The sequence below is a fragment of the Harpia harpyja genome, chromosome 21, assembly GCF_026419915.1.
Source record: "Harpia harpyja isolate bHarHar1 chromosome 21, bHarHar1 primary haplotype, whole genome shotgun sequence".
Classification (NCBI taxonomy): Eukaryota; Metazoa; Chordata; class Aves; order Accipitriformes; family Accipitridae; genus Harpia; species Harpia harpyja.
In genome coordinates, this window is record NC_068960.1 from 18,447,157 (window position 1) to 18,459,664 (window position 12,508).

The 12,508-nt window shown below is 43.9% G+C and overlaps 1 protein-coding gene across 5 annotated transcripts in view; it reads left to right on the top strand.

Annotated features, from left to right (window-relative positions):
- Positions 1-7,630, top strand: part of LOC128134850 (syntaxin-binding protein 4-like) — a 47,529-nt gene extending 39,899 nt beyond the window's left edge. For 3 of the 5 annotated variants that reach the window (XM_052773037.1, XM_052773040.1, XM_052773039.1), the window contains exons 14-21: positions 301-428; positions 990-1,082; positions 1,633-1,698; positions 1,795-1,983; positions 2,279-2,395; positions 3,601-3,650; positions 4,512-4,642; positions 6,753-7,630. In XM_052773037.1, the coding sequence (XP_052628997.1) occupies positions 301-428; positions 990-1,082; positions 1,633-1,698; positions 1,795-1,983; positions 2,279-2,395; positions 3,601-3,650; positions 4,512-4,642; positions 6,753-6,991 (1,013 nt within the window). In that variant the 3' untranslated portion in view covers positions 6,992-7,630. Of the gene's footprint in view, positions 1-300; positions 429-989; positions 1,083-1,632; positions 1,699-1,794; positions 1,984-2,278; positions 2,396-3,600; positions 3,651-4,511; positions 4,643-5,900; positions 5,959-6,752 lie in introns of those variants that run through there. The other 2 variants (XM_052773041.1, XR_008232854.1) reach the window with 2 other exon arrangements.
- The last annotated feature ends 4,878 nt before the right edge of the window (positions 7,631-12,508 follow it).

Genomic DNA, 12,508 nt, shown 5'->3' on the forward strand with positions numbered 1-12,508 from the left:
TTAAAACTCTGAGAAGCACAGTCGTGAAAACTCCACTGTGAAAATATCTGGGGGGTTTTGGTTTTTAGAAGTTTGGTTTTTTCAGCTGGATAAGAAACAAGAGTCTGGTAAAGATTGTCAACAACTTATTTAAGCTTGATAGGATTGCCAAAGAACCCAGGAGTGTTAGAGAAGACTGTTTGGCATCTCTAACCCTGCTCTGCTTGGCAGTCAATGGATGTCCCCAAAATCGGTGGCATTTTCTCCTAACACACAGACCTTTCCTCTTTTAGCCCAGTAAAAACTGATTCTTTCTCACAGATCTTCTCCAAGCACTCAGGGATGTGATGCAGGAGGAGCTGGATGAGGCTGGTCTGGATTCCAACTCCATACTCTTCACGCAGCACGAAGTAGCCAGTTTGCTGGATACATCAGCTTTTCACTCTCCGGTCAGTCAGTCCAATGCTCTTCTACATTGAATCAATGAATTTTCTACGTTAAATCCATGAAATTCTGAGATGGGAAAAGCTAAATTACCATTTTCTGGTTGTTCTAGAGTTATAAAGAGAAGGCAGAACTATGCATTAATCATTTCAATTATAGGAAATTCTGTAAAAGACCTCAAACTTCTCATTTTTAATAAGGAAATAAGAATACCTATGGGATGATATGAAGGAAGCAGCCTGGCAGTGATGCAGAAGGAAAATTAGCTATAATTAATCAATTCCAACTAATTTCTCCTGGTTCACTAAGTGAAAATTCACTATAGTACAGCTATTGCAGCAATGTCAGGGATCAGAGAGTGAAATCCTGTGGGGTGAAAAACAACCCTGCAGTTGAATTATTTAATGTGCCTTTTGATCTGTTGCATAAAAATGCTGACTCCTTTTCAAAGTGATTTTGATTCATCGTTATTCTGGATATGGAAAACAATATGCCTGCTGTATAGCCGCATGCTTTTTGGTAAAGCATAAGCGGTGCATGATGCTGTCTGTCCCTTTGCCTTGCAGATCTTTGACTCTCTCGGCTGTAATGGCAATGAGGAGCTGGAGCAGCTGCAACTGGAAATGATGGATCTGCGGCAAGAAGTCCGAAGGCTAAAGGTGGAGACTCTCCTCTGAGCAGATTTCTTGGCTGGTGCCTTCTGCTGTAGCTCGCTGTAGTCGTATGCGAGGGTAATGGTGTTGCCTGTCCCTCTTAAGAAGTCACCAGTTTGCATTCTGCACGTTCCTCGTTACAAAGGAGACTCACCCTCAGCTCTCCTTAATTGCTTCTTTCTCACTCTCAACCTCAAATGAAAGCTTATTTGTACTGAAAGTATGCAGTCACTTTTTAGCAGTGAGTAAATATATTTAAAAATACAAAAACGTGTCTCACAAATCATTCAAGTCCATGAATAACAGAAGCACTGCCTGTCCTCCCCTCCTGACCTAGCTGCAGATTGCCAGCATGGCTGTTAGCACCATGGCGGTATCCAGGTGGATTTCTGCAGGCACGCAGGTTGCAGCCCAAAAAGCACTGTGGTAGGGGAGAGTGCACATGACTGCTTCTGTAAAATATTCTTCTGGTGGGTAGGGGCTACAAGACCAGGGTGTCTTTTGGAGAGTGTCCTATCGCTTGTTGCTTCTAATCCAGTGAAAATATTTTCCGTAGTCTCTCCTGAAAGAGGTGGAGAACAGCAAGAAGTCAATGGAAGATGAGCTTCAGAGACTGAACCAGGTTAGTGAAGAGATTGCTGGGGACCTTGGGGTAGTTTTGGTGGTTGGCGGCTGATGGGGATGTGGTGCATTCATCAGAACTTTTTGCTGCTTCCAGAAAGCACTGGGGTTCCTCTCCGAGAACCGGACACTGCACAGCAGGCTGCAGATGGCAGAGGTCGTGCAGAGACAGGCTCACAGTGCAGAGCAGGACTACGAGGAAGTGATCCACTTGCTGGAAGCTGAAATTGCAGAACTGAAGATACAGCTGGCGGGGAAGAAAGCAAAACATGTCTCTGAAATAGAGGTAATGCAACCCCTCAGCCTGGGAAAAAACACACAACCCTCCTGGCCCTTCTTCTGTGGGTTCCCCTCCTTCTATTTCTAAAGGAGAAAATGAACGTAGCACATAAATCATTTGTTGTGTGGCCACAAGGCCAGCACGGTCTCTGGGTCTGTGTTATAATCTGTGTAATTTCCACTGTCCATTTCAAAAGCATAGCGGTTTTCTATTTGTAGCTAATGTCATAAAGTGGTGTTTCCAAAAGCCAAGGCTGGAGCATCGTCATCACCATTCTCTTCTTCCTCTGGCCTTGTCTCAGGAGGACATCCTGGAACTGAAAAGACAGTTGTCCCTGGCTGACGGCCAGTTACGAAAATCAGAAGTCTCACGGAAGCGCCTGGAGATCTGCAATAGGAAACTGCTCCTGTTTGTGCAGGTGAAGTGCTGAACTGCCCCCAGAGCTGGTGGCATCACTGTGGCCTCTTACCTTAACAGCGATTTTGCAAGTCCAAATAACTTCCTGCTCCATAGCAAGAGAGGCGGTTTTTTAATTCTATCTTATCCTAAAAAGGCACTGTCTGTTGGTTAGGAGAAACTAGGGAATGAACTCATACACACTCATGTACCTGAGAGCTATGTAAACACGAGGGTGCAGGTTTTGCCTGGTGGGTCTGCTGTCCCTGGCTCACTGGTCCCCCCGTGATGGTTTAGGCTGCTCCAGGAACTCTGTTGGACATGATGGTCAAAACCATGTTTTAACCTTCCCTTTGTATAGCTGACAGTTGCTTTTCTACACAACAAATGTGAACTCGAAGAGTGGGTTTGCTCTTCCAGTGCTTTTTTCCCCCAGACTTCCTGCAAAATCTCACACATAATTGCTTTAGTCTTTTAATTGACTATTCTTCCACTTCACTACCTGTATTGGGTATACAAGCTTGTGTAATTAGTAAACTGGCCAGCATGGGAAGCACTAGTATTCACTATATCTGCTACAGCTACTAGTAGCCTGTCCCAAGAGCTCTCAAAATCAATAGGAAACAGTGGAGTGCAAGGAAGCGTAGATGCTCTGTCCTCTGCTTCAGAGAAGGAAGAATTAAAATGTCTCTAGACCTGCAGCACTACATGCTGGTGCCTGTGCAGTTTGGGGCCGGACTTTGGAAATGAATTTGACTTGGCCCCAGGGTCAAACATCACAGGATTTTGACCACTGGAACAAAATATCTTCCTTTTTTATAGACCCCTCAGTAGCATTTGAGAATTCACTAACCATGCATGGTAATGAGAGCTTACGCGTGCAGGTACAATCCAGAAGCCAGGGATTGCTAGTAGCAATGATCAAGGCTCGCTGAAACGTAGCCTGCAAAATTATTCTTTGGAAGAGTATTTTTATGTTGCATTTCATATATTTTAGTGTTGGTATTAAAATGCATAATTTAGATGTGTCTGTATATTTGCATGGGCTGTGAATGTTGCTTGAGATGCAAAAGGCCTTGAGATATTCGCTTCAAGGGCAATGAATAAGCAGAAGCTGATTACTGTCATATTAAATCTGATCACTAGGAAAAACCCATGGGGTTTGTTCTCAGGAATTATTCATTCCTACAAGTTTGAAACCTTTTCTTTTTTCTTGTTGCATGGCAGAACGTCCACAAGGTCCTGAGCACACCCAGTCATTTACCAGATGAGAACAGGTAGGAGATGGCTTCTGGGAATCTTGAACAGGAATGTGAAATGTCCTTTTCTAACCTTTCCCAGGGGAAGATGATTCACATGTAACCTACCCTGAGTTTCTAAACATACTGCCGCTTAGGAAGTGAAACCATTGGGGAAAGATGATCTGGAGGCTGCTGGTGGATTGGTACCTGGGGGGGGCTGGCCTCCGTTCAGGCTTTTTTTTGGAGTGAGTAGGTGAAACACTCCTCTGGTTAAGTTGCTCTTGTTAGCAGAGACCCTAAACAGGTTGTTTCAAAGAAACAGAGTTTTGACCCACCTGGTTTTCCTAACACAAATCAGTTTTTGGCTTTAAGAGCGTGTCCTTTTTTATTAGCAGTTACAGTAACTGGTAGAGTATAAGCAAAGAGCTAGCATGACTCTCAACTGCATGAACAGTTGCAGAAATAGAATTCAGGCTTCTGGACTCCCCTTCAACCTGAACCTATCTCCCATCACTTGAAAAAAATGTATCACAACTCTATGTGTGCTTTTAATTGATTAAATCATTGAAAGGTCACTGTCCCATTGATAATGACCAGCCCGTTTAAAAAAGCCAGTTTTTAAGAATGATTGAAAATTATTTTTAAGTTTCCAAGGTGGTTACTTCCAATATAATGAAGGAAAAATATTTTTGAGAAATTCTAAAAAATACTTTGATATGTCTGTAACACAATGATGCAAGTATGTCTAAAAGAGAGTCTCCTGTACTGCTGAGCGATCGAGACGCAATCCCCCCAAATACACAGATTTACATAGAATATCATTCACAAGAGGCTGGCCAGGATTTTCAATGACCATTCTGTGATAGAAGTATTGATGGCACTTTCCATATTTGTAAGAGTCAACAGTGAAACAGAAGAGGATAAAACAGACGCAGTCTCAGATACATCTCTTCCATCTTCAGATCTTGTTGACCTTTTGCTATCAGAAGCTAAAGAACTGTTAGCACCAATCCTCTCCAGCAAGGACGGTAAGCACTAAATTAACTGGAGAAACCTGAATCCAAACAAGTCTCAAGGATGTCTGTTAGTGTTATTTACAGTTTCCACCACCTTCCATATTTTTTGCCATACTAGTTAAGCCTTCCATACATGTACTTGATTCTCTCATGCTAACCGGGATGTAATTGCCCTCCGTGTATCCATGTGACTCATCTTTGAATCTGAAATGCAGACTTGCAGTGTAAGGAGTCAAAGGGTGTGACTTGTGCCCAGGGCCAGAGGAAAGGCATTTATCCAGGGGAAAAAACTGAACAGGCAGGAGGATGGTTTCATAGAATCATAGAAATGCTGGTTGAAAGGGACTGCTGGAGATCAGGAGTCAAATCTTCTGCTCCAGGTAGGACCATCACACTAGACCAGATCTGCAGTGGGTTTAGCCAGCTGTGCTTTCAGCCTCCAAGGACGGAGATCCACAGCCTTTCTGGATAATGTGTTCCCGCGCTGCATGATGCTCTGTGAAAAAGATTTTCCCAGCATCTAGCCTGAACTCCCCCAGGTGCAATATGTGGCCACTGCCCCCAGTTATATCATCTGCCACTGCCAAGAAGAGCTTGGCTCCAACATCTTTCTAATTGCCCTTGAAGTAGGAGTGGGTGCTGCAAAATTGCCTCTCAGCCTCCTCTTTGCCAAGCTAAACAAGCTCAGCTCCCTCAGCCCTCCCCAGCCTCTCCTTGCAGGTTATGAGCCCTAGGGCTTCCTTTGCTGGACAGTGTCCAGTTTCTCAATAGCTTTGAGCCAGGGATCCAAACTTTCATTACACCATCCAGGTATGACTACAGCAATGCTGAGCAGAGGGGAATAGTAATCTCCCTGTTTCCTTGGCGTACAAATCAGGCTAGACTCCCTTCCCCTCATGAGCCATAAACATTTCTTGGCAGAAGTTATTTGACCCCTGCTTGTCTCCTTCCGTGCAAAAGGAGAGTTTCTGATCATCTCTGTGTCATGATCAGGTGAGCATACAGTCCCAAACAGGTGCCCAGTCTTTACTCTTTGATGCTATTCACCAACTAAACATGGCCATGGTCCAGCATTGTCTTTGTCTCAAAGCACAAGACACAAGGAAAATAATTGTAGCCTTTAAGGAGCACCTCGGATATATGAGCGTGTCAGCATTTTCAGAGTTCCTGCATCATTTAAATGTGCATTATCATAATGTAGCAGTGCTACTTGCATTGGGCATGTTTTCTAACCCTTCACTTATACTTGGCTGTGTGCTTACATTTGCAGCTTTGCCATGTGACAGGGACCAGTGCCTGCCTGCTGAAGGAATCCCAAATTACAAGGAGTAGGTGTCAAAACTGCCGTGGTCTGTAATTTTGACAATACACAAAGTAAAAATTCCTGTTTGTTTCGTTGGGTTTTTTAATCAAAACTTTTGCTTGACAACTTTTAACCAGATAATCTTGTAGAGGCCTCCAGATGGCCATGTCAGAGAAATACGTGCCTTCCCAGACAGCAAGAGACTTCCTGCCCTGCACAGTGAAGTACGGTGTGAATTCCTGAATCTCTCTTTTGTTTTCTAAAATGTTCTTTTTCCTTCAGGCCAGATGGAAATTGATGGTTCTATGGCTTGTCTAGCTGGCATTTTTATAGACCACTGTGAGTTCTGAGTAAGGGAAGAAAGCATCACTGAATGTGTTAATCCTTCATGTTGTGGTATCAAGATGCTGTGAAGTCCCAGCCAAGGAGAGCAGGACAACGTGGCTTTGTTTGGACCTTCAGTATCTTACGAATTTCCCTAAAACCTCTTAAATGGCTTATATTTAACAGACCCATGTCCTAAAGATATCTGCTGAAAGGGCACTTCGCAACCTAAATGTCTACTACCACTGTCGTAGCTGATCACCTTAACTCAATGTGAACATCTGCCAGCACAGTTTTTTAGTTAGGTACGAAGTAGGCATTTGCAAACCATAATTCCAAGGTTATGAAAAGCATTTTCAGACAAAACAGATGGCCAGTACAATCCACTAGCCATGCAAGATCTTCGTCTTCTCTTTCCTAAATAATGAGTGTTGTCTTCATGTTATCCTCTGCGTCCTTCTCCCAAACTATGTAAAGTGTATTTCTCATTTTCAGCCATCTTCATCAGAAGACCACATGGCCCCCTCCTACAAGCCAGACCAAGAGCGATCAACCGCAGCCACCAAGTCCAACCAACGAACTGCCTAAGTAGCCTACATAAATCTCCCATGGCTTGCTTGTGCTCCAAACTGCGACTGTCCATAACACAGCTGCTGCTGTGCTGGGAGGTGGGAAGGACACACCATGGGTGCTTCAGCTTCCAGGCAAACCAGACTGAGAAACATGCTTTCTAACACAAGACTAATTCTTCCTAACTACCCAAGACTTTTTCAGCAACCTCCCCTGTGCATCTACCTCTGAGTTATCATACAAGGCTATTTGCTCACGGTTTTGCAGCTTTATAGGAAAAATATTCTCAAGAGGCTACAAGGGCCTGGATTTCACTGGCAGCCTTTTAGAGCTTGTATCCTGGGTAGTAAGAGGAGTATGAACTTACCCAAGGGACTCAGGGGTCTCCAACAGATTCCTTTTGGTATTTCATATGAAAAACCAAAGTATATTTAGTGACTGTAATCAAAGCAGCTTAATCTGTAGCATCCTAGCTGTCTTGGGATAGGTACTTCTCTTTTTATTCTTTTTGTATAGGTTATCCCAGCTGCAATGCTTGAAATGGAAAGCACCATCTCAGCTAGTTGGAGAAAGAGTGCAGAGATAGCCAGCTGTATGTTACTGGTCACAATGTATTGCTGAACAGCAAGCACTCCCTGGAACTCAAGAGAGGACATAGTGAACATATTTCAATAAAGGCCCACAGTGTCACTTGGAAGTTAGATACACATGATGCAAGATTGGATGTGGTTAGCAATGAACGGGGTAGAGATCAGAGATGAACACAAGATCTGGAAAATAAAATGGAAACACTGCTCACAAGGCGTTTGCTTTCTGGGTTATGATTGCAGTTGCTGTGTTCATTATCTCCGAGACAAATACCCTGCCTGGGTCCATTATTTTCCTCCCTCTTATTTTGGCAGCTGGTAGCAAGATGCATTGAGAAGTTGCAGGAAAATGGGGTGCATTCTGGCTTTTACACACATTGTTATGATTGCTTCTAATTTCCTTTGTGAGGGTTCAAAGCATGTGGATCCTTTATAGCCTAAAATAAAGGCTTAGGAAAAATCACGACTCTCCCCAGTATGTACTGTACTCGAAGATATCACTGCACTGTTAAAACAGTAACTCTGTGGTGGAACTTCACAGTCACATAAATAACCAGTCTGAAATTTTGGTTAAACTTAATTTCATAGCTCAGGGTAAATTAAATCTTTTGAATGAGTGCCTCAGAATATAAATTAAAGGACTTCTTTTAAAAAAAACATAATTCTTCGGACCACTCACAAGGAATGTTCCAGGAAGGAGATACTTTCAAAAAATATTAATCTTGGGATACCCTGTGGTTAATAGCTTGTTCCCCAGTGCTCTCTGTTTCAATGGAATGATAGTAAATCCTGGTGTTACTTGTGGGTTTAGCCCTATGGCTTTGTTCTCATCTCGTGTGTTATATAGACAGGGCAAAGCTGCAAGAAGACAGGTAAGAAGTACACAGAGCAAAATCCAGTCTCACCAGTTTGGTCTGCCCTGTCTCTGGAAAAACATCTCCAGTCCCCCTGGGGTTAGTATGGCAGATACCAATCTGCTCCTAGCAGTGTGTCTTCAAAAGCATTTGGCCAGAGGTTGCATCCTAGAGAGATGTCTCCAGCCACTGCTTGCCACACTTGCCAGAGAACAGTACAAACAAGACTTTGGGAAGTAGCAGGTCTTCAGCTGTACTATATCATTACATATACCCAACAGCACTTGAGAAACCTAATAGAAAAGGGACAAGTTATGGGGAAAACAGAACTATTCAGGCCAAACTTTAGTCTTGCAGAAGTCAATGGGAGTTTTGCTACGAACACCAAGAATCATGGAATTTTCTCAAAATACCAGTATTGAACTCCAGCTCCCTGAATGCTGGAAGGGCACAGCCCAGTCCTGTCCCAGCAGTGATCTGAAAGAGAATATGCTTGATGCAGCTTTCATAGTCAAGTGATTTGTATGTTAATGTCCCAAGAAAGAAGATTTTGTATGGAAGTATCACAGTGAGTGAAGGCTCGGATGAGACAAGCCTGACAAAGCATAAACATTGTGCAGTTGATGCTAACACATGGCAAAGGGTGGAAACAGCAAGATGATGACCCAGGGCTGCTGTATTTTGTGTATCCTGAGCTGTCTGCTAGCAAAAGAGCTGTGAAATTATTAACCTTTTAAAAAGCCCAGACAGTTCTGTGCTCTCAGCTTACTGGCAACCTCTTTGGAAAAGAAATCTTCCAGGTTCCTATCAGCCACTGGGGATCCTTGCTTGATGCAAGCATTGTGTGCTTTCCAAAGCAGCTGTATTTCTTAGCCGGTTTCCATTATTTTCTTTGAATTTATCATGTTCCTTTTGCCTTTGCTTCAACCACAGAAAACTTTCCATTCTCTATTAATAGCATTGTTACTAACTGCTACCTTTTCAGAGCAATGTTGAAAGCTAAGATACAACAAGAGTTGTGCTCCTGGAGGTGATGTTGATTTCAGTGACTCAGAATAACAAACCTGTGTCATGCTTTACTCCCAGGCAAGTGGAATTAGGCAGAACTCAGCAAGTCATGGGGTGAACGTCTCCTCACAGAGCCACCAAGAGGCAAAAAGGGAAATGTGTAAAGGAACAAACAATACAGAAAGAGAAGTCACAGAATATGTCATTTAAACAGAATGCATTTTATTTACACAGGCCCTGTCTAGCACTCTTGCAAAAAGCTGAATTCTATTGTAATTTGCGGTATTATAGCTTGCTTGTAAGGTTGTGGAGATGTGCTGCTGTCGCAACGTGCTGTATCTGTCTAAGAGAGTCTCAGTACAACTGAACAGAAATGAGGAGGAGTATTTCTGATAAAAATGAGTCCTGCGTGGTATCAGATCTTTCCAAGTGGATAAGATGGAAAATGGCAGGTATTTTATGAGCCACCGGTGAAAGTGCACAGTCCCCATAAGTGGACATAATAGACCATGTTCAACACATTGAATGTGTATAAACTCATAAAGATGCATTTGAAGAGCATCAGCGTGGTCAGCTGTTGACCTGGAACCTTTAGGGGTTAAATATCACTGATGTGATGGTTTTATTTTGTATTTTTCTTACGCAAAGCAGAAATGCAGTTCATAACTGTTGGTGGGTCAGAGGCTGGGAGACCTCTTTCCCTAATGAAATAAAACAGCTGCAGAATAAGGGAAGGTTGGGCAGGTAGCCACCTAGGCATTATCTTGAAAGGTGAATGTAGCAGAGAGCCATTAGCACACTGTTTATCTGAAGTCTGACAGGTAAGGTAACTGAATCTGCTGTAAATGTGCTGCACTAGAGCTCATTAGATCTCCAGTTTCATCTCTGCCCGTGATCTCTGCCTTCTCACTGTGTGACCTTGGGCAGCATGTTTCATGTCAGTTTTGCACCAGAAAAAATGGGACTGACAGTATCAGCTTCCCTGAGTGGCATGGGGAAGGCAAAGCCCTAGGGACCCATAGGATATGGGGCACAACCTTCTGGCACAAAAGGATCTGGCAAATGGTGTGGCACGATGTACTGCTGATCTGCGTTTTCCGTGAAAAAAGCCTCAATATTTTAACTTTTGCTGGCTCTCAAAACAACAGACCAAACTTTTGCTTAGCTTTCATGAAACAGAGCTAGGTTAAGTGCTAAAAGGTTTCTCTACAGAGATGTAGAGGTAGCAGAGGTGAAAGCTAGCCCTGAACGCTGCTGTGGAGTAGACTGTCATGTCTGTTCACAGTGCTGGAGGCTGCAGAGCCTCCTCTTTCTCCCGGCTCCACTCAGTGACACGGGCTGGACTGAAGCCCAGTTCTAGAGACTGAAAATACACTTCCATGCCACTTTAAATATGGCTCGAAAAAACAGGTGAACTTTGCTGCTGAATTTTTAAAGAGATTCTTTAATGCTTAAACAATGCTGATTTTCTAAGAGTTGTTGAACACGTGTGAAAGAGGGCTGGAAAGCACCTTAGTGTGACAATGCAGAAAGGGCTGGGCTGGCTGCAGGGTGCTGCCTTTCCGCTACACTGTGATCTTTCTCCTGCACAGGGCTGAGTCTACCCCAGCACCTCCAAGGCAGACCACAGAATTTTCTGGCCTCACTGACTACAGCTTTGCCACAAACATCCTTTGCAGCTTCTTTAGAGGTCAGCTGCTTTCATAATAAGGTAAATAGGAGTAACAACACCATGAACAATCCCTACATTTTTTTTTTCTGCACGTGATGCACCAGCTCACTTGAATTTCTGTTGAGTTTTTCAAATTTATGCCCACAGATGAGGCATGAAAGTTGAGAGGAAGAGAGAGTTTGCAGTGAAAAGCCACCAGTAATGAGGGAACTGGAGGCTGAATGGTATCTCCAGAGCAGATGTCCTTCCTGGCAGGCATTCTACTTTCTAACTGCAGAGACTGGCAGCAGTTCCCAGGCTGGACGGCTATAGGGTGAGAACTTCTCTCTGAGCAGCTCCCACAAGAAATACTGAGGGCTGAATGCCAGCCCTTGAGGCAAACACCCAGGCCTTGTAGGTGGAAGGATAGCAAGAGACTTCACAGCCCTTGGGAACACCAGGGGAGAGTTGGCTCTGTGTCAGGGGAAAAGGTAGCCTACCGACACTGGAAAATGCCAAGGTGACCTTTTGGCAGCAGGAGAAAACATATGTTGGAAAACGGGAATTATAGTCAGGGCTGCTCAGGAGAGGAAAGGATGGGATGTTACTCACCAAAATCTCAAGCAGCTTTTGTGACTAGAACAAAAGGAAAACTATGGCAATTAGGCCACAAAGTAGTAATGGGCTGGTGTAAGCTTTGTAGCAAGAGGGTGGAAATAGTATTTTATTTTTTCTTCTGTTTTCTCTGAGGAAATTTAATGGTGATTGAGGAGTGGGCGAGAAAGACCATTTCTCTGAAAAAAAAGTTTGCATTCTGAATGGGAAAAGACAGCATTTATTTATACAGTGAATGTAGATGTTACAGGCCTTGGATAACTTTGTGGCTTTTGATGCCTGGCTGTTCTGCGAAGGCCTCTAGGAAAAGCTGCCTGCTTTGACTCCGCAGGCTGCAGCCTTGAGTGCTTTCACGTTTGACTGCTCTGTGGTTTTGTTGTTTACAGAGCAGTATCAGTCTGGTCTCCTTGGTCTGAGATAGCAGAACATTTCAGGAAATATTGCTGATTAGAAATAGGACCGCAGCTTCCTGAAATGCCTGCCCAGATAAGGGGACACTCTACAGCTAAAAGTGATATGGAGACAGGAAAAGAAAAAGCACCAGTAAACGTGAGTGTGATGTTTTTCAATAACATCACGCAAAATGGCAGCTGGTCCCTAGGGAGTTCTTGAAAGGAGGCTTTGAAGGTGCAAAACATTCCCAGGCTGGTATCCCACATCCCTCTCCTCCACCACTTCTTGGTGCCACATGGTCCTCCTGCCCCAGGACCATGCACCTGCTTGGCAGCTCGCTCTGCCACCCTGAAGCAACTGCAGCATGGGCATCTTTTCCTCCAGTAGAGCCATGTCCTCAAGGACCCTTGCCAGAGAGTGACAACTGTCTGCTATGGCCTCTTTCTCCAGCACATGGCTTGACGAACAGGGTCCACTCTCACCATGCACTCCGAAGCACAGGGCAAGTGCAATCTCCCCAAGGTTCACTGTGCTGGTTTTGGCTGGGATAGAGTTAATTTTCTTCGTAGTAGC